Here is a 24,974-nt window from a genome sequence, read left to right on the forward strand (position 1 = left end):
ATTAGCGAGAGTTCGGGAGAAATCACACGTATTTATATAAAAATTAGAAATATACAGATATCATTCTAAAATATATCTATTTCTACTAATGTATCTATTGGCATTGCTATCATTAGAATTGTCTCAGTAAAACTCCTTGTGGCCGAATTCTACAGAGATTGAATACAAGCAGTCGGCGACTCAGCGACTAGGGAGTTTTTGAAGTTGTACTACTTGGAACTCAACTGGCACGAAATTTATATCGGCACTACCTTAGCAATAGGTGAAAAAAAAAAAAAGACGGCGCTCCGTGGAAGTGCACGCAGCAGAGTAAAGGCACACGTGCCAATCTGTGACATATTTTATATACGTACGTAGAGTTTCCGACTCGCAATCGGTGGCTAACGACTGCAAAAAACAGTCGCAAAACAAAACCAACATGTTGGTCTTGCTAGTCGATTTGCGACTTTATTTATGTCGTGATGTCACGGTATAAGCTTTCAAAATGCAGTCTCCAGGTAGAGAGAAGGAGATGTTGGAGTTGACGAGGGAAAAAAAGAACACATCTGGGACCCCAGAAATGAATTAAGGCTGGTTCACACGTGCCACTTTGCGACTGTTGTTTTACATATGTATAGTTTCCGACTCGCAATCGGCGCCTAGCGACCGCAGAAAGCTGTCGCAAATCAAGACAAACATGCTGGTCTTGCTAGTCGATTTGCGACTTTGTTTACGTCGTGACGCCACGGAGTAAGCTTTGAAAATATGGTCTCCATGTGTAGAGAAGATGTTAGAGTTGGTAAGGGAAAAAGAACACATTTGTGATTCCAGAAACTAATTATACAGTTGAAAAAGCTTGCGCAAATCGTCGTTGGACGAAATAGCTGTCACTCTCCAAGAACTGCTTTCCTCAATGGAGGATGTTGTTGAAAACTGAAAAGTTGTCAGGATTTAATTTGATCCTACTTGTGCATAATCTGCTAAAGATTAGTGTGTGGTAGACACTCCTTTCTTTCCTTATATTTAGCCAGGGATGTATGCACAGGCACGTTCTTTTCTGTTGACTCTTCCGGTAAGGCAAAAGAGCAACCACAGCTTCAGCATCGTCATTGGAAGAAGACATCTTCCAGTGACGATGTTTGTCTACATTACTTCCCGCCAACTAGTTGATACTTTCCAGTGCTACGTTTGACACTTTCCGATTAGAAGGGACGAGTCGGAAATTATGCGTACGTAAAATATAGTCGCAAATTGGCACGTGTGAATCCGCTTTATATACCAGTAAAAAAAAAAAAAAAAAAAAAAGCTTGCACAACTCGTCGTTTGACGAAATAGCTGCCACTCTACAAGAGTTGTTTCCCTCGATGCAGGGTAGTGAACCAATGCAGGGTGTTGTTGGAAGTGATGATTAAGGACTTGTCAGGATTGAATTTGATCGCAATTGTGCATAGTCTTCATAAGATAAACAAACGAGTGTTTGAATGTTCCTGACTATATTAGGAAGCAAACATATGCATTGCACCTTATTATGAGGAAACAAAGTTGCCAAGGTGCGTTTTTAAGTGTTTTTGAACGTGCTAATTAAAAATACTAAAATTTATAAGACATCGAAATGGCAAAACACATGCAATTCACCTTGTAATTTGAAAATAAGAAAAAAAAAACGACCTTTTTTTTATTGTATGTGTGTGTGTGTTCTGTATTTGACATGTTCTTTTTAATAAATTTCTTTGTCGACAGACATTTTTGTCCATTGACGGTTAAGAAAAAAGGGCGGCGATGCTTTGGAGGTACTATATTGTAGCCACGGAAAGGTAAAACCATTCCCTATACTCTAGTATGCCTTTCAAGTGGGGCTAACTCCGCCGTCAATTAATTTGCTCCTCTGATGATGGTGGTGAAGACTTACACCACTCCAAAAAGCGTTGATATTAAAAGGCACTTTTTTCCGAAAAATATTCTTTATTTGGTCTTTTCCGTCGCCGATATGCATGGTCAACACACGCCAGCAAACATTCTCATGTACGCGCACACAAACACACACACACACACACACACACACACACACACACACACACATGTTGCATCTGTTAGTTGAAGTCAGAATTAACCAATAAGCTGCGATTCCTACGTCTTATCAATGAAAACACTAAACTCATGCAAGCATAAAGGAACCTACAAGGTGAAAACGTACCAGTTGAGGGTTTTTTTTTTTTTTTTTTTTTTTGTGGGTGGAGATTGCTTTAACTTCTTATTTACCAAAGCACATGTCAAACATTATATATAAGAGAAAACAGAAGAATAACGGTTAGGTGTCCGCAAAACTGTGAGTCTCTTAGATATCAAAACGTTAAAAGGCATGACAAACCAACCTATCAGAGAAGTGTAATGATACTAAAAGCCGTCTCATTTTCCGTGTTTTGAATCTCATATATATAGTCATCAAGATGCTAAAATAAAGAACTCTCTATATGGAGTAAAACGAATCATCATTCACTAGAACTTTTTTTTTTTGGGGAGGGGTTGGGGCGAATTAGATATCAAAGTACTAAAGCGTATGCAGTGCGGCCTATACGGAAGAAATAAATAATACTAGGAACATACTTTTGAGAGTTTTTTGAGTGCATTAAGTAACAAAACACTAAACAAGACGTAAATGAAACGTGACCTTTGAATGTTTGCACGTCTTATGTCAAAATGCTTAGATGCGTGAAAGTAACCCACATGATACTAAACATCAACATAACCCTAAATGTGACTTTTTTTTATTCATACCATGTGGGCTTTTCACGCTTTTAAGGGTTTTGGGCGAAGCATGACATGCACCGTATATATGGAGGAAGCAGCAATACAAAGAAAAGTGTGATTTGAATGGTTTTGATGACACCGTACGTAAAGGCGAGTCAACAATAAAAAAAAAAACAAAAAAAAAACGTAGAACGTAGGGGCGAGTCAACAATAAAAAAGAAAAATAAGTGTTATCTGAATGTTAATTTCGTGTCATCGAGATGTAAAGAGGAATTGCAAAATAGCCTTAAAAGGGGTAACAGATCGATATTCACAATAAGTAAAAAAGAAAAAAATGTCTTTCAAGTGCATTTTTTACTTTGTTACGTATCAAAATATATAAAAAACACAAAAACACATGTAAAACACCTTATTATATGTAAACAGAACATTACCCTTAAAAAATCAAATGTACAAAATAATTTGAGTGTTTTAGTGTGTTAGTCACCAAAACGCTGAGACTTATGCAATGCACCGTATATGGGAAAAAGAACAATATCAACAACATTTGTTTGAGCGTTGGCGTCTTTTACCCTAGTGACATACTATACCGCGCGCGGCAGCCGATTTCAGCGTCTATGGGCGGTGGCCGAAAATCCGCGCAAGTAGTTCCTGACATGCTATAAGCTGAAAAACGAGACGCGGCGCGTTTTTTGGTCAGTGTTGTTTGGACATCTGAACTTAACCTAACCTAACCTAACTGTATATCATTATGACTGCAAAATTAAAAACACAAGAGTGTGAGCGAGAAAACACGAGTGCACCTGACGACTGCTATAAAAGTTACAGCGGATCAAGGTCATCACAGGCAGGGTTGTCAACTAGCGTTTTTCGGCTGCCGCGCGCGGATAGCATGTCAGTAGCCATTACTTTACATGTGTTGACTTTAAAATCCCGCCTCCGCGCGCGGTGGCAGACTTTTTTTTTTTTCCGCCAACAGGCGCGGTTGAAAAAAATTGGCCAGCGGATTCGGCTCCGCGGCGCGGCGCGACGCGGATTCTCTAGTAGATCAGGTCGACGTAAGAGTGAGAATTTTACAACTACTGTCGATTGCAGAAATCAGTCGCAAATCAGGACCAACATGATGGTCTCGCTAGTCGATTTGCGACTTTATTTACTTTGTGACATCACGGAGTGAGCTTTGAAAATGTGGTCTCTAGAGACAGAGAAGATCTTAGAGCTGGTAAGGGAAAAAGAACACACCTGAGGCCCCAGAAAAGAAAAAAAAAAGTTTGCGCAAATCGTCGTTCGACGAAATAGCTGCCACTCTACAAGAGCTGTTTCTCTCAATGCAGGGTGATGTTGGAGATGAGGATTGAAGACTTATCAGAATACAATTTTATCGCAATTCTGCATAATCTTATTAAAATTAGTAATTTTTTTATGAGAAATGTAGGCTAATTCAGAGTATGGTAGACACTCCATTCTTTCCTTCTACTTAGCCATGGACGTATGCACAGGCACGTTCTTTTCTGTTGAATCTTCCAGTACAGCAAAAGAAGAGTAACCACAGCTTCAGCATCGTCACTGGAAGAAGACATCTTGGCGGGTAGCTGTTTGTTTACATTCACTTCCCGTCAAGGCGCCAACTCTAAAATAGTCGATACTTTCCAGGCGCTACGTCTGACACTTTTCGACTAGAAGAATGAGTTGGAAACTCACGTACGTAAAATATCAGTCTTAAATTGGTACGTGTGAACCCGCCTTTAACACGTACTCTCAGGCAGTCAAAACATATCAGTCCGGGCTACGAAGGGGTCACCATATTATCAAGAATTGCTTTGCGTCCCAAGGATGGTGTAGCATTGAATCCACTCTAGAAATTAGTTTTCCTTGAGTTTCACTTATCAGACGAACTCTGATCTAACGCCCACCATGGTGAGTGGCAACCATCACTTATCCAGTTGCAGCAGCATAGGTTCACAATCCCTAAAAGGCGCCTCAAACACCATGTTAGAAACTTTATCCCCCTCATAATTTTGTTCGGAAATTGGCTAACACTGAAAATCTTCCCTTACACATAGTACTCATGTCTCCGGTATTAGCACACCTTATGTCAACCGGTATGGACTATGGACATTGCCAATGTATTCACAAGTATTACAGCAGGGGTTTCCAGGGATATAGATGGCTGATCTAATACTATCATCCTTTGCAGTACCATTGCATAATGAGTTAGTGCCAGTCACTAAATTAATATTGTCTTCGATGTTAGTTACTGTACTGTGGGTTCGGGTAGATCGTCTTATAACTCGCTCAGGGAGTTCTTAACGAAAAACAGGTTGAGAACCCCTGTATTAGAGGGGCCTGTGATGAAACGAATATGAAATATTATTATTATGTACGATACACCTGCAGATATGATTGAATATATGAGAATGAAAGACACTTATAGAGAAATCATTTTACCTTTTACAAACCAGTACTATAATGGAAGGTAGGGGAGACACCTTTGACTCCTTCAGTACCATGACGCGTTTTCATATTCATTCTGGTTACTATTTGGTGACTTTATACAGCTTCAGAAACTTATGTGGAAATTGAAATAGTGAAGACTGTAACCATTAACCTTCTGACCTCCATAGACTATTTCTAATGTCAATAAAATGGTCCAATCGTACACAAGCCTTATGGTAAAAATGTATCCCAGTACTGAAAGGGTTAAGGGCAGCAAGAGCATGGAAAACATCATTGCAGATCGAGGGCCTTAATGGGTAGCATGAAGTTCTCTCTCTCTCTCTCTCTCTCTCTCTCTCTCTCTCTCTCTCTCTCTCTCTCTCTCTCATTTGGGTTCAAGTACATACAGGTACTCTTATTCAAATACACATTATCAAGTACTCGTACTCGTATTCAGGTTCAAAAATTTTTATAGTAATTCTATTTGTACTCGTACTCGGATTTCAAGTACTGCAGAGTTTCCTGAATATTTTCGAGTATTGTCGAGTACTATAACAATAATTAATAAATAAATAAACGTTAAGGTGTTGTGTGGTGCCTGACGTTGGCGCTCAAACAGTGTGAGTAAAGGGCACTGCACACGTTACACACATTGTTTATAGTGCACGCACACACACACACACACACACACAGTACACGGTACACGGCCCGGTAGCTCAGTGGTTAGAGCGCTGGCTTCACAAGCCAGAGGGCTGGGGTTCGATTCCCCGGCCGGGTGGAGATATTTGGGTGTGTCTCCTTTCACGTGTAGCCCCTGTTCACCTAGCAGTGAGTAGGTACGGGATGAAAATCGAGGAGTTGTGACCTTGTTGTCCCGGTGTGTGGTGTGTGCCTGGTCTCAGACCTATCCCAAGATCGGAAATAATGAGCTCTGAGCTCGTTCCGTAGGGTAACGTCTGGCTGTCTCGTCAGAGACTGCAGCAGATCAAACAAACAGTGAATTACACACTATGCTGATGAACAAAAAAGTTAGATTAATAGGAATTACTTTTAACTGGATTCGAGTTCAGTACCAAAATTTGTACTTGGACTCGAGTTAAGTTAGTTATAAAACTGAGGACTCGTACTTGTATTTGAAATCATGATGTCATCATGTAATCGTACTTACATTCGAGTACAACGGAATGTACTAGATAGAACCAGGGCCCATTGAATTATATAATTCAATGGGCCCTGGATAGAACCTAGCCTGTAACTACACATAGGCTACGGAAAAAGTTAAGAACAATCTCTCTCTCTCTCTCTCTCTCTCTCTCTCTCTCTCTTTAGCATACAATGTTATTGCAAGGTGAAAACGACTGTAAACACCAATTAAGGAACACTATAGGTAAATACTTGAACTCGGACATGCTTCATCCGTCCCTGCCAGGCGTAAGAGGTTATCTTCAGTGTAATCATTATGAAGGCTTTCACAATATTTAGTAATTTTTTCATTATGTAATATAGCTTATAATAATACGCGATTGATACTTGTTGATATGTCTGTAACTATCTCCCCCATTGTAGGCTATACTCGTGCTAGCTAAACATGACAATATAAAAACGGAGACGGGCTGGCCAAGAAAGCAGAGCTGCACACCATTAGTCATATGAGTTTCTGGAGTTTTTGGTGGTTATATCACGTGGCAGGCAGAGTCACAGAAAAGATGAAAAAAGAGAAAAAAAATAAATAGAAAAAGTTTCTCATGGTGTGAGTGGCAGGCAGCCTCAATTAGACACAGGATATAAATGACGTTTGACGAGGACTGAATGGTACCTACGCGTACCATGTAATGCTAAAGATCTCACAACCTTGGAGACGTGTTACTATGACGGAGTGCTTACAGCATTTCAGTAATGTTACCAATACTACTCTGCTCTACGCTGAGACTCCAACACACAAATTCGGTATCTTACTCCCGCTATTGCCATAAAAGGTAGGCTTATGTTTAAGTGCGAGTCACGGTGACTCAGTTTCAGACTGTCAGTGTTCTGCTCTACTACGGAAGTGATGGACAGAATCAAGAAATTACGTATGTATGAAAATATTCTATCGACAATTATATTGTGCACAAGGAGCGTCTGCCAAAAACCCTTGCAGCGAGGTACGACATCTCCCACCGCCTTTGTCACCGCTGCCGTGTTACGGTTTTATACGGAAGAACCAGCTTCAATCGAGGCATTCGGTGGATGAAGAGCTGTGGTGCAGGTTGTTGGGTGTTTTGCTGCCAGACGCACAGGCTTGTTATCTTATCCTACTGTGTGTTAAAAGTAAGTTTAAAACCATAAACCCATTTCAACAGAATGCTTTATATTTTGTTCAGATATAGTGATAGAATCAGTTATGTAAAATACACACGTGCATTGTAAAATGAAATTGAATGAGTTTTGTGAGTGGTTCACCGTTAATGAAGAGGTTTCCCGTTTTCCGTGCGGGCGGCACTGTTCACTCGATTGCACAAATATTACTACAATAGTACTATGATATTGCTTTACGCCAGATTTGTTCGTCACCTTTAATTATTGCATTATAATGACTGAAGCCTGAAATTGTTGCCTTTTCATCGGAGAGTTGCCATACTGCCTATTTATTGATGCAGAACCGCCAGCTGACCAATTTTAGTAATACATAACATTCTTTTTGTCTGAAAGGAATTAAAGTAATAGTTTTTTTTTTTCACGGGAGAGACTTGTTGGCAGTCAAGCTATACACCGCCGACGATGAAGGACGGTCGTCAAGAACTAAAATATGTTAGATAATAGAACGCCTGAGCGACATTTAAAAGACTTTTAGAAATTATTTATCAGAGAGAGAGAGAGAGAGAGAGCATTGTTATTTCAAGGTCACTCACGAAACTGATTAGAGTCAAAATAATCTTAACACCGTAGATTGTAGAAGACTATTGCATCATTAATGTAATATTATGATTCATAATAGTAATAATAATAATAATAATAATAATAATAAGAAGAAGAAGAAAAGGGATAACAATTATGATAATTATGATAATAGTAATAATAATAATAATAATATTATTATTATTATTATTATTATTATTATTATTATTATCATTATTAGTATTATTACTACTACTATTATGATTATTATAAGAAGAATAAGAATGACAATAAAAAGAATGATAATAATTATGATAAATATGATAATAGTAATGATGACAATAATAAGAATAATAAAATAACAACAATAATAATAATAATAATAAATAGTATTAATAATAATAATAATAATAATATTATTATTATTATTATTATTATTATCATTACTATTATTATCATTAATTTTATTGTGGCATTTATTTCCATGAAACAGTTATTCAACTTAAAATAAACATGAATGCACATAAAGATACTTCGAACTTATAAGTAGATTTTTAAGTCCAGATTTAAAACTCTAGAGTGACACAGTTAGCGATGCAATAAGGCAGATCACTCCATAAGAGAGATCCGATAATGATAATGGCCTTGGTGCCGCAGCATGTTATTTTATTTGTTTTGTTTATTTTATTTATTTATTTATTTTTTTTTATGTAAGAAAGGAGGACTAACCAAGGGCAACAACAATATAAAGAAGAAAGGCCCACTTAGTTGCCAGTCTCCTTACAGAACTGATATTGCGTACAAGTCGTCTAGATAGTTGTTTTGTTGTATCTCCTTTGTAATCTCAGACAGTGGAAACTTGTAAAAAAAGCATCCCAGTTATCCATTTGAAGCCTTATACACAATGATGCATTTTCATAAACAAATTTGTCTTTAATTGTCATCCATTGCAGTTCTTTTGTGATTGGAGTAACATGTTCATATTTATCAGCTCCCACAGTGACTACTTTGGCTCTAAAATTTTGTAATATACATTTTTAGAGCCCCATATGTATATATATATATATATATATATATATATATATATATATATATATATATATATATATATATATATATATATATAATACAATAATTAATCAAGTTGAAACGAGAGTCTGTACAAGAGAAACAGTTATTGGAGATGTTTTGGGTGAGATTTTGAATGATTTTGATAATATTAATGAAATTCTTAATTACATAATATATAAATAAGTAGATGAAATATTGTTTCTAACTTATATAGGCAAGATTAAATTCACAGTAAACTTGCATGAGAAACACAAAAATTAATATGAACCCGACACTAATGCAGAACTGAAGGTGTGATACTTGGCGCGGCGCGATGGGCGTGGAGACGTGGGTGTTGCTGGCGACAGTTGCGCTGCTGGCGTGGGCATACTCCAAATGGCGCCATTCCTACTGGGCTTCGAAAGGGGTGCCCAGCCTGCCTGCCACTCCTTTCCTTGGACACACTATGAAGTCTCTTTTCACTTCCAGGGAACCATGGAAGCTCCAGGAGGAGGTAAGGCTTGTTACAACATTGTAACACCCTGCATTTTGAACCATGGTATCCATAATTCTGTCGAATTTATTGTTTAGCCACGTTTCATTAGAAACGGTCTTTGTAAAGACTCTACTGAACTCTTTGTTGTTGACGTAAGGCTGGGATAAGAACTGGCCAAGCTAATAAGTTCATAAAAGTTCTACCTATATGTTTGTTCACTTGTTCTTAAATGGTAAACTCCATCTTTTTCTATTTCAGACTCGTGACAAGTTCGATGACACTCGCATGTGTGGTTTTTATGAGTTCTTCAAACCTGTTCTGTTGGTCTGGGATACTGAGATACTGAAGCACGTCTTTGTGAAGGACTTTGACCACTTCACGGATCGCAGACACTTTGATATGAAGACTGATTATGAAAGAGATTTGGTGATGATGGAGATGCTTTCAGTTATAAACGGTCCACAGTGGAAGAGTCTACGAGCCATCATGTCGCCAGCTTTCACCTCGGGCAAGATCAAAAGCATGTTCGATCTGGTGTGCAACAAGGCTGATATTCTCGTTGACATTTCAATGAAACAAGCAACACAAAACCCGCACGTAGACATGAAGAAAAACTTTGGTCGATTCACTATAGACACAATTGCTTCCTGCGCCTTTGGCATTGAGAGTAACTCTCTGTTGGATGAAAATGCTGAATTCCCTAAAAAAGCACAAGTATTTTTTGAACTTCCACCTCTTAGAATGATAAAATTTCTTGCAATAGGGCTTGTACCAAGTCTATTTAAAACATTTCGCTTGAGTATCAATCCTCCAGAGGTTGACTTTTTTGCGGATGTAGTCAAGCACACAGTGGCGGCCAGGGAGGCTGGGGAGACTCGTGGGGACTTCCTGGACCTACTGCTAGAGGCACGAGACAACTCTGACAACCCTAACGGCAAACACGGTGCGTCCTGTTCGTGTTTTTTATTCTTTTTATTTATACCGTGTGGGCTTTTCACAGGAATTTCTGGGCTAAAGGGGATACTTTTTAGGGTACCTCCTATCTCAAAGCTCACCCGCTAGGAAACCGTTGCCCCGAGTGAGGAAGCCCAACCTGCCCTCTGACCGTGGACGGGATTCGAACCCGTGCGCTTGGAGACCCCTCGGATCATGGTTCCACTGTACCGCGGCGGCAATTTCATCCAAAATATGGATTGCACTTTATTAAGGAATAAAACAAAAGATAGAATTCTAGCTGATACATGAAAGATTTGTACGTAGGCACATTTCCTGTGGTATTTATACTCAGTACTCATACTTTTCCCTGGAAGTCTATTGTGTACTTCTAACAATAATATAAAGTTTATTGTTTTCTGCAGTACTCAGCCAGCGGAGTCTCGTAGCTCAGAGTGTGTTGTTCATTATTGCTGGTTACGAAACAACAGCCACCTTGCTAGACTTCGCCTCCTTCCTGCTGGCCAAGCATAAGGACCAGCAGCAGCGCCTCCGAGACGAGATGCGGCAGTTAGTGAAGGAACACGGCTGTATCACCTACCAGGGCATCATGGAAGCCAAGCTGCTTGAGGCCTGCCTCCAAGGTAAGTCTCATATCATTACTTTATTTGTGTCTGACAAAAACTCTTCAAAAGACAACGCAATAGATAAATACTGTATGTATTTAAAAAGAAAAATGTCCCAAGGTCGGACTGCTTTCCTGGTAGCGACTTAAAATTTCTTGACACCTCCTAACTTTTTCTTCATTCACTTCTGCAACAATCGCACTCTTAGATCTGATTTTCAATCTTTAGAATACCACCTTTCCTCTATGAACTCCATCTTTTCCTCACCGAGACACGGCTGTCTGAGGCAGCTGGCAGTAATCTCTTTTCTGTTCCCTCCTACTTTTTCTATCCTCATTTTCGTTCCAAAGCTGGATTATTTTTTTTTCTTATGTTATAGCCTATAGCGCCTGTAGGCATACTTGAATAGTAAATGTGGGAAGTATTGTAGTATTGTTCAGCTGCTTCTACCCATTAGTGGCACAAGCAATTTTACTTAAAGTGGTATGCATATTAGAGCCCCTATCACTACCCCTAGCGTATCTTTGGTGTAACCAGCTAGAACCTGGGTATTATGGTGACATGTAGGTAACTTTAAACCACTCGACAAATGGCATAGCTTCAAAGTGGTAGGATTCGAACCTACGCGTGGACGTCAGCCCGATCCCACGCTCACCACCTTATCCACTACGCCACCAACTCCTTGATGGATGTTGCGGCTTTGTACACAACAACCTAACTTGCTCTTGTGCCCATGCTGTTAAATCTTTTACCCTATCTTCTCCGTTGGGCTCCTCCGATTACAATCTCATATCTGTATCATTCCCTAAAGCGGAGAAGCCTCTAGCGTTTTGCTTCTGCCAGTTCGGGGGATTTGAGAAGGTATTATGCTGATTTTCCCTGCAATGATTACTATTTCCGTGTCAGATACCTATCTCTGTGTGCTGAACACATAACAGAGGTGATAGTGTCTGGCATGGAGGCGTACATTTCTCACTCTTTTTCTCAACCTAAATCTTCTAAACCAGTGGTTCTTAACCTGGGGGGCGCGCCCTCCTATGGGGGGCGTGGGTGATTTCCAAGGGGGGACACGAGCCTCAGGTGAAAAGTAGAAGTTTTTCCATTTATGGGCTATTTTCATGACAAGAGCATGGGGCCAGTACTGTAAAGATAAGCTTATAAAATAATGCAGAAGTATCGTCGTTACTAACTCTTGTTTTCAAAAGTCTCCCAGACAAACCATTTTTAGTATATCTATGTGAAACTGCTTTTTCCACGCTCGTTGCTATCAAAACCAAGTACAGAAACCGCCTGAACGTTGAAGGGGACTTACGTTGTGCACTCTCAAGCATTCGACCACGTATTCAAGATCTGGTAGCTAAGAAGCAATGTCAAATATCTCACTAACCATGCATTCAAGATCTGGTAGCTTAGAGCAGTGTCAAATATCTCACTATGTAATTCATGCTTAGTAAATGGACTAAAAAGCCATTTTTTAAATTTTCTTTTTAAATCTGGGAGTGAAATTTGTCTATAGATGCAAGGGGGGCGTGGAGGGAAAGAGCAGTTCCTAGAGGGGGCGTGGTAGTAAAAAGGTTAAGAACCACTGTTCTAAACCTTGGTTTAACACAGTCTGTTCTTGTGCTATACATGATAGAGAGGTTGCCCAGTTAAGGTACTTGAGCCTTCCATCATCTGAATCTTATGCACTTTATATTTCTGCCCGAAATCATGCCAAGTCAACTTCCCAAGCACTCCTTCATAAATAGAAAATATCAAAATCTTTCAAACTCCCACCCCAAGCTTTGAGATTTCTGGCAGCTAGCCAAAAATATCTCCAATAACTTTACCTCTTCATCTTTCCCTTCTTTATTTCTTCCTTATGGCACTACTGCCGCCACATCCCTCTCTAAGGCTGAACTCTTCTATCAAACCTTTGCTAACAAATCCACCTTAGATGATTCTGGGCTTATCCTTCCCTCTTGACTATTTCATACTTTAATTTCAATTAAAGTTTTTTCGTAATGATGTTTTCCATGCCCTCGCTGGCCTAAACCCTTAGAATGCTTAAGGACCTGATGGGGTCCCTCCCATTGTTCTCAAAAACTGTGCTTTCGTGCTTGCACCTTGCCTGGCCAAATTCTTATAACCATGTCTGTCAACTTCTACTTTTCCTTCATGCTAGAAGTTTCTGTTCCTAAAAAGGGTGATTGTTCTCATCCCTCAAACTACCGCCCTATAGTTTTAATCTCTTGCTTGTTGAAAGTTTTTTTTTTTTTTTTTTTTTACTATCTTCAATAGGAAGATTCTCAAACATCTGTCATTTCACAATCTTCTCTCTGATCGCCAGTATGGTTTCCTTCAAGGCCGCTCTACTGGTGATCTTTTGGCTATCCTTACTGAATTTTGGTCATCCTCTTTTAGAGATCTTAGTGAAACTTTTGCTGTTGCGTTAGACATATCAAAATCTTTTGATAGAGTCTGGCATAAGGCTTTGATTTCAATACTGCCCCCCTACGGTTCCTATCCTTCACACAGTTTTATACATTTATTAGATAGGGTGCAATCAAAAGCTTTTCGTCTCATCAACTCTCCTCTTCTGACTGACTGTCTTCAGCCTCTTTCTCACCAACCTAATGTTGCATCACGTGCTAGCTTTTATCGCTATTTTCATGCTAACTGCTCCTCTGATTTTGCTAACTGCATGTCTTCCCTCCTCCTGCGGCCTCACAGCACAAGGCTTTCTTCTTCCTCTCACCCGTATTCTGTCCAACGCTAATGCAAGAGTTAACCAGTACTCTCAATCATTCATACCTTTCTTTGGTAAACTCTGGAACTCCCTGCCTGTGTCTGTATTTCCAACTTCCTACATCTTGACTTCTTTTAAGAGGGAGGTTTCAAGACATTTGTCTCGGACTTTTGGCTAATTGTCCTTATCTTTAGGGGAACTGGCAATCAAGTGGGCCTTTTTTTCTTTTTTTGTTACCCTTAGCCAGCTTTCCGTCTTGTATAAAAAAATGTGTTTGATTTATATAGCCTCCTTTTAATTCAATTGATTTTGTGTTAACCTATTATATTCAATTTTCAATTTGCATTGCTTTTAGAAACACTTCGGCTGTACCCACCAGTAGCGACGACAGAACGTTATTGTACCAAGGCCTACAAGTAAGTCACCAGTCAGGTTTAACTTGATTTCCTCCTTTGTAGTGTAAGACAAAAATTAATTATCTTTCTTTTTCTTTCTCTCCTAGTTCTGCCTTTTTCGATGCTGAACATCTACCTTTGAATAACATTTACAGTGTTATTCAGTTTTGGAAGAAATTTTCTATCTGTCAGTATAGAATTCGCGAAGACGACCTGCTGCCGATCTCTAAATTTTTCAAATGAATTTTGTATCTTGAGTTTCGCAAAAATCTTTACTGTTACCTCTAAGATATCAGAAACGTTTATTGAAATATGGCATGTTACTTATTTTTTTTATCACCATCGTACAGTTTCTACCAATCTTTCTGCTTCTTTATCTCCAGTTTTTTCTATAGCTGTTCTTGTGCTTTAGATACGTACACATTTTTTTCCAAACCTAATATAGCTGGTGTCCCTACAGGCCTATGGCCTATGCCATACGTATTTGCTCACTATCCTGATACTCTAAAAACTAAGCTTCTTGTCCCATCCACTTTTGCACTGACTATTCTACGGTCTACTAGAGGACAAACTCAGCAGGGATCAAACAATTCATGCAGTGAGCGCATGACGTATAATGTATATAATTGATAAAAGGAAAACATCACACTCTCTGTGGTATACCAGTTCACCATGTCCCTACAATGATTACAACGAGAAACGCGCCATGTTTTTACAGGTTGCCAGGTACTGACTTGACCATCATGCCTGGAGAAATACTGCAAATGCCAATCTGGTCCCTTCATCACGACCCCCGCCACTGGCCAGACCCAGAATCCTTCATTCCAGACCGCTTCTTACCAGAGAATAGAGGCAACATCAATTCCTTCGCACACATGCCCTTTGGGATGGGACCGAGGAACTGTTTAGGTAAGGATTCTTCAGGAGTGGCTGACCTGCTTAGGAGTTAAGGTATATTTGCCTTCAATCAAGAATTTTGTTAGACACCAATGAGGAAAACCTGTATTTACAGCCATGCGGTTTGCTCTGATGGAGGCCAAGGTGGCGCTGGCCAAACTGCTGCTGGAGGCGGAGCTGAGCCTGGCTCCAGGCCACGAAGAGGTGACCTTAGATGCGCAAGGTGGTCTGATAAGGTCAAAAGGTTTGAACATAAAGCTGAAGAAGATCGTGGAAGAATAAAACAAAATTCAATTTCGCATTCAAGAAATCATGCCATCACCTACATTAGCTGCAAAACATTCTGCTTCTTATCAATAGCAGCTGCTTCATCAGAGAAGCAGACTATTACAGTCACACAGGACACAGAAGGAAACCTTCGTTGGGCACAGAATTCTTTCCTTTCCCATTTTTTTTTTTCATTCTTGAACCCTCTTATACTTTGCAAGTAGAGAGAAATTTCAAATGTGTACAGACAACTATGCTTTGCCTCTACATTTGCCACATACAAAAGAGGCATAAACCACTCTCCTTCATGCAGCTACGCGGAAGCTTGTGTGATGAAATCAGCTCACCAAACTGAATTGTGCATATTGGACAACTATTTCCCATTATATATCCACGATACTATTTCATAGTTCTTGAATCTGAACAGTCGATGATGTTTGTAGTGTGATCTGGTTACTGTGGTCAGCAGATGTGATGTCACAGGAGAGAGAGAGAGAGAGAGAGAGAGAGAGAGAGAGAGAGAGAGAGAGAGAGAGAGAGAGAATATTTTCTGAAATCTTACTTAGAATAAATATACTCGTATACTGAACTCCTGTGATTTTCTATGATCCTACTGCTTGATAATAATAACTAATAACTTTCAGCTCCACCTTATCTTCTGCTTCAATGACTACACTACTAGCGAGGGAATGATAAAACGTTACAGTTACAGTACATAACCAATGAGTATGCTTAATTGTCCTTATTTTAGGTTCAGCTAATCATCATCACACACACACACACACACACACACACACACACACACACACACACACACATACATTTATCGCACAGCTGGATTTCCCCCTGAACTCATTATGTCACCCTTGTTAGTCTTCGCTCAATCTCTGCTGGCCTCGCTGCCACTTTCTCCTGTAAATGATCTCTTATAATATATATATATATATATATATATATATATATATATATATATATATATATATATATATATATATATATATATATATTTTAGCAGTCTAACATTAGTGTTTGATAATAATGTAAGGTCTGAGAGGTGAGAGGGTGTTTTAATTATGATAAAGGGGCTTAGAATGCAAACGATTTCAGAAATCAAAGATGTTAGTAGAAGCAAGGAAATAGAGAGGCACCTGGAGGGGCATTGTCAAATGAACCAAAAACACATCCTCCTTAACCGACCATCCATGAAGTCAACGGTATATTTGTCTGATGGAATGAATAAAGACATTCCTCAGGCTTGATCGTGTGGACATCCACCACCTGCACACAGATCTCCATGGCCGCATCTTATTCGGTGTAGGGAAGCAATGGAGGAAATTCGAGCTATGATATAATTCTGCGTAAGTCTTACAACAAGATATGAACCTTAGTCAGAATCACTTTTACGTAAGCTAGGAGGAAAAAATCGATGAAAAATCACGTGTAAGCACAATTGAAAAAGTTGCGTCACCCAGCAGTGTGACGTAACTTCCAGCTGGCGGTGAACACGAGATAAACAATTCAAAACAATGAACAAAAGTTAATAATCTTTACATACTTCATAGATATACACGGATACATATTTCTGTAATAGTATGTATCCGTTACCAGTTTTGTAATGGTGGATGTGTTCGTTGTGGCTATGGTTGGCTCTTTTTTTCTTTACCTTTATACAAACATGATTCTGTATCACATCCTAATTATCGGCGAGGTGTACGAAACAGCTTCATCTTGATTCAGTTTCTAGTCATGCCTATTCCATTCCTTTTCTTATTATATTTATCTGACTATCTTTCTTTCTTCTGCTGCACTCTTTTCCAATGTGTTTTACGCCCTCCTCTTAATCTAAAATGCTCTAATTTACAAAGAACATATAATCTACAGGTGTCAAAGGCACTGAGAGGAGTTTATCGGCAGATCAAAGGACTTTCAATAGAGAGAGTACTGCAATCTCTGATCACAGGACGACTTATGTTCAGCGAGACGCTTTGTTCGGTCCGCTTGCACGCCACAGAGGAAAGCAGTATAAACACTGAACTCCATGGTTTCACCATAGCTATAGCAGTAGCCAAGGAACTTAAGCGATCCGGCCATCTGATATACTGGACCACTTAATCATAAGATAAAGTAAAGTAAGCCTGTGATTTATCTAGTTATAGATGGATGTGAAGTGCTCAAGAAAAGGGATATCACTACTCTAAAGCTGATGCCATTGCCACTACTGATGAGGCTGAGCTAGTCCACATGGCAAGAAATCAAGTGCCGTTTTTATGTGCTATTGGATCACATGATTATAGAGGTGCATTTAATGAGGCAAACTTCAATATCAGCTCCTCCTTTTGAAATAATTTTCACATAATTGTCTGTTTATTTGCTTTTGTAATTTCTTTATCTTCTCTTGAGTATTCCACATTCACCTCTAAATCACCTGCTTACTTAGTTAAGACAGATCAGGATGTCACTATCGGTAACCATGACGAAGCCTTGGTTACTTAATCAACTATGGTGAAACCGTGAAGATCGAGGTTTACAGCGTCTCTGTGGCGGTGGGAGCTGGCCGAACAATGCGTCACGATATGTAGAGGACATCCTGGGGTCAGAGATTACAGAGTTTCTTCAATTTAAAGTCGGACTGCACTAAGAGGAAGTTTTAAGCCACGGGAAAGGCACTAAAGCAGTGGTTTCCAAACGGGGTAAATTGCCTCCTGGGGCTAATTCAATAATTTTTCCGGGATAATGGAGAAGTGACAAAAAAGCTAAGAATTTTGAAAATCAAGAAATCCTCACAGTACCTGACATTAGGATTAATGCTAACTTAGTCTTAGTATGCAAATTAGTAAAGTAAACCTATTATAAATAATTATTTACTATAAATGATTATTATCTATTATAAATAACTATTATAAATAATTATCAATTATAATTAATAAAGTTAACCTGAATAACAATAAACATCAAAAACTAATCTAGAATTTTAGAAAAAAAGAAATATGTATCTAAGCGTGTGGTAACCCATAGGTATTTTGACAGGTATGCCTCAAGACACAAGTCACTCAGTAACCCTGATGACTTATCGACGTGTCTATAGTACAAGTCAGTCATCACTCACTGCCTGAGACTGCTTCTATTCAGCTTTGCCAGACGTGCGATAATTATTGTAAAGTACGATCGATAATTTGGCCTCCCGTGTGACAGGCGATTGCATGCATGCGATAAGATAATGCAATAATTTTGTAAAATATGTGATATGTTGGTTGTTGTTGTAATATTCAATTTAACCATATGTATCCATGTTGACAACATTTTGTGAAAGAGGTAATATAGTGTGGCTTGTTGAATTGGGTAACAAGCTGAAAAAAATTTGGGAAACACTGCACTAAAGGATAGAAACGTGTAACGAAGACTCATCCTAATCAAGGTGAGCTTCAATCATTATATGCTTTCCAACACAATATTGATTTTTATCTCGGAACATCTAAAAAAATAAATAAATAAAATAAAATAAAAATAAAATAAAAAGTCTTACATTTCTGCGGCCCCGTGATTCCTTTCCACAGAGGCAAATCATCAATAGCCACGTTATCATATTCATTAACACGAGCTCAAGACTCATGGAGCCCAAAACTCATGGAGCCCACCAACTAACCCATGAGCAAGAAGATGATTCTCTTTACCACGAGGCCCTCCCTACCCCGAGCCCTTCTTCCTTCCTCCCTCCCTCCCTCCCTCCCTCCATTTTGGCCAAGATTATTGATCTGTGACACCTACATACACTACGTACTTAGCTTTGGATAGATTGTACATTTGTTAGTTATCATCAATTTATTTATTTATTTTCAACGAAATAGATACTGAATCGGTTCATTTACATTTTTATACCGTTTCTGCAAAATTTCTTTCCTAAATAACGCTTCCACTTTCTCTTCAGTCGTTTTGGAACTTCCAATATATATATATATATATATATATATATATATATATATATATATATATATATGAGATGCTCATTGGCCGCTTCAGACGAAACTCGATCCGCGCTCTGACTGGCTACTTGACGCGACTACCTGCTTCCGCCGCCCATATAAGCCCGCATCCTCAATATATATATATATATATATATATATATATATATATATATATATATATATATATATATATATATATATAACAGGAAGTATGAGAAATTGTTATCTGCACTTATAATCAGTCTGATAATCAACTGTAAGGAGACGAGGTTTTCGCACGGGGAGAGTATGAAAAATTATAAACTGCACTTGAAAATTAATCTGAGAATCAATGGAAATCACAAAATGTACTAAAACCCTACGAGGCACCAGAGGAGACACTAATCAGCGCTATCGGAGATAACGGAGGTGGTCGAGAGGGATCAAATCTAGCCGGCACTCAGCGATGGCAGGCCTGAACGTGGCGATTTGGTTGAATTAAGAACCATTCTTGGCTATTCTCGTGGAACGCAAGGTATGTCTGTCCGTGTGACTGTCAGTCAGTTTTTTTCCTTTTTATTTTTGCGGAAAATAGACGGTACTCAACATGAGAGGATTCGTAATCTACATGGAAATCAAATGAATATCCAAAGTTCCAATCGTATCATTCTCTGTCAGCTATATAATACGTGTGGCGTTGTCTCAGATTGTGTTGGTATTGGATGGAAACCATTCGTTCCCTATAAAGCAGTAATGTAAGTTATTTTGTTAGAGAGCAACACGTGACGAATATTAAGCAAGAATTGGTAACTTGTTACTGAGAAGAGTTCCTGTATTCTCCAGCAATATACAATATCAACTAGACAGATGGGAAGACATACACTCATAATTACCAGAATAACCAAAACAATAACCACCACCACCACCATCACCATCACCACAATAACAACAGAGTTGATGTACAGTCGGAGAATAATCGATGACTGAGATGCGAGTGTAGCACTGAAGTTAGGGTTATTTATCAGATTCACGGAAAAACGTCCTTCTCTCTCTCTCTCTCTCTCTCTCGTGGTGTCATCATCCTGCTGGAGACAAAACACTCTTTTTTTTTGTCTCCATGCAGTGTTCTCTTCTACATGACCACCACCATCTTCACCACGTCACATGTCACCATCATCATCATCATTATCAGCAGGGCTACCACCTCCATCTCCACTATTATCACCAAAAGATGTCACCAAACACAGAAACGTGAAGCTTGAGCTAGGGAATCGCCACAATATTTTCTCTTCATGCAGGAGTGACGGCGCGTACCTCGTGGCGACGTGATGGGGTTGGAGACGTTGCTACTGCTGGCGATGGTGGTAGTCCTGGCGTGGCTGTACACCAAATGGCGCCATTCCTACTGGGCCTCCAAGAGCGTACCCTCCCCGCATGCCACACCCTTCCTGGGCCACTTCCATAAGTCTTTCCTTATCAATAAGAGAGTCTGGGAGTTTTACCAAGCGGTAATTAAGTAGTACTTTCAATACTTGTGGTATTTAGAATAACAACAACAACAACGGTAATAATAAATCTTGATAATAAGATTCGTAATAATGATAATAATAATGATAATAATAATAATAATAATAATAATAATAATAATTATTATTATTATTATAATGATAGTAGTCATAGTAGTAGGGAGGTGGTGGCGTATTGGATAAGGTAGTGAGGGTGGGATCGGGCAGACTTCCACGCGTACGTTCGAATCCCACCACGTACCACTTAGAAGCTCTGCCATTTGTCGGGTGATTTAAAGTTACCTACATGTCACCATGATACCCAGGTTCTAGGTGGTTGCACCAAAGATGCGCTTGGGTGGTGATATGGGCACTGATATGGGTACCACTATAAATGAAATTGTCTGCGCCACTAATGGGCGGAAGCTTAACAACGTTTCCCACATATACTCTTCAAGTATACTTAAGGTGCTATAGGACATACCATAAAAAGTAATAAAAATAAATAAATAAACAACTAGTTGCAAACATTCATCTATTCATCTACTATTTCCTTTATTTATCTATTCATAAGTTACTATTTACTTATCATGGACTTCCTACAATGGGACAGCTCGTGAAGGAAGGTCATGTGCTGACTGGGCCGACAGAGCGAGCTAGCTTCACACTAGTTTGATTGTGGCAGTTCATAGAAGACTGAATCTTTGTAAACAAGGGGTATATTGGTGTGTTTCTGAAGTTCACAAGATTCCAAAAGATAATCAAACTCCTGACAACATTCCACACATTACAGGGATTGACTTACTTGGACTTGTTGACTTGATTATCATTCAACTATGATTTGTTAACCAAAGTATGCCTGGTGACCTTCCCGGGTGGTGTGTGTGTGTGTGTGTGTGTGTGTGTGTGTGTGTGTGTGTGTGTGTGTGTGTCTCGTCTCGTGACATGCACACAAAGGTAATTTAATTTGTCTGTATGTGAGTTATGTGTACAAGGAATGTCTCCTCATAGAGTTAGACAATAATACAATTACATGCTCTGTCTCTCTCAAGCAAACAAGGAATGTAACTTACCGTTTGCCTTGATTTTTTTTTTTTTTTCGAAAATGTTCTCATGTAGTATTTACTCTAAAAAATCTCCGTGAAATGTTTGTAAAACCATCCAGATGTTACCGATTGATTTCCTTTTCCAGAATTACACAAAGTTTTACGGATCGTCTATGTGTGGCCTATATGAGTTCTCCAGACCTATTTTGGTAATATGGGGAACTGAGATGTTGAAACACTTCTTCGTTAAGGATTTCGATCACTTCAGCGACAGAAGAGATTTCAAATTAAACTCTGGCCATCCAAGGGATAAGATGGCCATGGAGATGATTGCTCGCAAAAACGGAGAAGAGTGGAAGAAAATGCGGGCTGTCATCTCGCCCACCTTCAGCTCAGGCAAGATAAAAAATATGTTCCCTCTGGTGTGCGACAAGGCCGATGCTCTCGTCCAGTTCCTGATGAAGCAAGCGGCAAAAAACCAGCAAGTGGAGATGAAGAAAACCTTTGGCCGATACACTTTGGACACGATTGCTTCTTGCGCCTTTGGCATTGAGTGTAATTCTCTGCTGGACGAAAATGCTGAATTTCCTCGCATGGTGGAAGCTTATTTCACTAAGAGTCCAGGTAGAATTTTTAAAATTCTATTACACAAAATCATACCAGGTCTCTTCAAATTGTTTAACATTAGCATACAGCCTCCAGCAGCAGATTTTTTCATTGACGTTGTGAAGCAGGCGATAGAGGCCAGGAAGGCCGGTAAGAAGCGGGGAGACTTTCTGGATCTGATGCTGGAGGCGCGAGACAGCACCGGAGACCCCAACAGCAAACACGGTGAGTGCACAGACAGCCACTGATGGTGTCAAACCTTTTTATGCAGAGAAGGTTTTTTGTCTTTATCTGTTGTTCAGCCGAGAGGTTTCACTGGTTGTTTTGGTGTTCTTAAGCAACCCAGTTTTAGAACGAAAAACTCAGAATATAAAAGTTTGTATATTATGTACAAAACTTACAAGTGCTGTCCTTACACAACGTACAAGTTCATACGGAAGTGTGTTTTAAACTCGGGAAAGTGTTCGTAATGTCACTGAGTTCACTGAGTCACTTAATGCCAGTAGCACACAGTTTGGACGCACACACACTATTTTCACACCCGTATTTCCCAGTCGCCCGCTTTACTCTGTCTCCCTCCGTCGGTGCCCGCAGCGCCCAGCCTCAAAATGCTGACCACACGGCGTCGGTCATGTGACAGGGAAAATCTCAACCGGGTGTTTTTATGTTGTTCATTACATTTATTTCTCGCTTGTAACGATACCCAGATAAATTGCATCCTACCTATGAAGATTATATTAATTTGTTTTAATTATCTGAGTCAATCATGAATGCAACAACTACTTGTTTAGTTTTATAAATAGAGAAACACCTGCAACCCCTTTTTGAGGGAAAGGCGAAGTCTGCATTCAAAATGTTGCACCATATTGTGAAAGATTGCATCAGATTTCTATAATGATTGATATACTTCTGTACAATGGGTCCTACCTATCCTATGGCGGGTAGGCTTCAATGGTAACGTGGTGATGACGGTTCGCATCATGATGTAGATCTTGCGAGAAAATTTGTTTTGAAATAAGTCCTGGAAATAGGCTGATTTGTTGCAAGTGTTGAGCAAAATACTTCAGAGCAGTTCTTGCATGAGGCTAACAGGCTGTTGTTGCAGTGCTGAACGATCAAGGCATTGTGGCTCAGTGTGTGATGTTTCTCGTCGCCGGGTATGACACCACCACCTCCTTGTTATCCTTTTCGTCCTTCTTGCTGGCCAAGCATAAGGACCAACAGCAGCGCCTCCGAGATGAGCTGCGGCAGCTGGTGAAGGAAAACGGCTGTATCACCTACCAGGGCATCATAGAGGCCAAGTTACTTGAGGCCTGCCTCCAAGGTAACCACAATGCAAATTTATTTCATTCACTAACTCAAGTGTGAAGTGCTGTATAACTGTGTTGATCATAATCAATCAAAACAACTCATTACTGCTACAGAGTGAACGTGTTCATTCTGAATGACGACTGACAGCATTGTCAGTCTGATGAACGATAGGGGTTTTCTTTAAAGAAGTTCCTTCTAAAGAAGTTCCTCAAGCCTCCCCGTCTGTGGCTTAGAATATGGAAAATGTCATGTAGTTCATTAAGCCAATTTATTTCATTCTCATTGTACAACGTTAAATGATAATAATTTCATTCCACTTTTACTTATTCGCTTATATTTATTTTTCTAGAAACCCTTCGGTTATATCCTCCTGGCATACAGCTGGAGCGTGCCTGCACCAAGGCCTGCTCGTACGTATGGGCACCTAAACTCCTGGAATGGTTGGGTTATACGGATTCCTTGTTTGTCGATCTATAGTAGTCCAAATTACTACACCAGAGTCAATGGCAGAGATTGTAGATTACAGATTACAGATTGGTAAACGCTTCATAAAAATTGGTATTAATGAACAAAGTAAGATGTAAAGAATGTGTAAAGAATGTGCCTTCACAGATTACCCGGCACTGGCCTAACACTCAAACCTGGAGACTTAGTGCAGGTGCCCATCTGGTGTCTCCATCACGACCCCAACTACTGGCCCGACCCCGAGGCCTTCATTCCGGACCGCTTTCTACCCGAGAACAAAGACAACATCCATCCGTTCACACACATTCCCTTCGGGATAGGGCCAAGGAATTGCATAGGTGAGTAATATGCTTAGGCAGTCAAAATCTATTCAGGTTTAGGTTTATGTTAAACACCAGTAAGTAAAACCTTTCCTTTGGTGTTTACAGCCATGCGGTTTGCTCTGATGGAGGCTAAGGTGGCGCTGGCCAAACTGCTCCTGGAGGCAGAGCTGGAATTGGCACCGGGCTACGGAGAGGTCGCCATAATATCAAGCATTGCCCTGCGTCCCAAGGATGGTGTGATGGTGGTAGTGAAGCCACTCAAGAAATTATTCTAGCTTGAGCTTCACATGTCAGACCAACTTCTGACCTAACATCCACACCGTGGCGAGTGGCGTCAATAATTGT

General features: G+C 39.6%; 1 protein-coding gene across 1 annotated transcript in view; it reads left to right on the plus strand.

The window, feature by feature from the left end:
* Positions 1 to 7,240: 7,240 nt before the first annotated feature.
* Positions 7,241 to 24,974, plus strand: part of LOC123518726 — an 18,041-nt gene continuing 307 nt past the window's right edge. Inside the window, exons 1-13 of the mRNA XM_045279727.1 lie at positions 7,241 to 7,473; positions 9,395 to 9,604; positions 9,845 to 10,529; positions 10,945 to 11,163; positions 14,229 to 14,289; positions 14,987 to 15,177; positions 15,281 to 15,444; positions 20,684 to 20,881; positions 22,071 to 22,755; positions 23,636 to 23,854; positions 24,191 to 24,251; positions 24,454 to 24,644; positions 24,735 to 24,974. The exon at positions 24,735 to 24,974 is cut by the window's right edge and continues 307 nt beyond it. Of these exons, the coding sequence (XP_045135662.1) occupies positions 9,425 to 9,604; positions 9,845 to 10,529; positions 10,945 to 11,163; positions 14,229 to 14,289; positions 14,987 to 15,177; positions 15,281 to 15,444; positions 20,684 to 20,881; positions 22,071 to 22,755; positions 23,636 to 23,854; positions 24,191 to 24,251; positions 24,454 to 24,644; positions 24,735 to 24,904 (3,024 nt within the window). The 5' untranslated portion in view covers positions 7,241 to 7,473; positions 9,395 to 9,424 and the 3' untranslated portion in view covers positions 24,905 to 24,974. The remainder of the gene's footprint in view (positions 7,474 to 9,394; positions 9,605 to 9,844; positions 10,530 to 10,944; positions 11,164 to 14,228; positions 14,290 to 14,986; positions 15,178 to 15,280; positions 15,445 to 20,683; positions 20,882 to 22,070; positions 22,756 to 23,635; positions 23,855 to 24,190; positions 24,252 to 24,453; positions 24,645 to 24,734) is intronic.

This window comes from Portunus trituberculatus, chromosome 44 (assembly GCF_017591435.1).
Source record: "Portunus trituberculatus isolate SZX2019 chromosome 44, ASM1759143v1, whole genome shotgun sequence".
NCBI lineage: Eukaryota > Metazoa > Arthropoda > Malacostraca > Decapoda > Portunidae > Portunus > Portunus trituberculatus.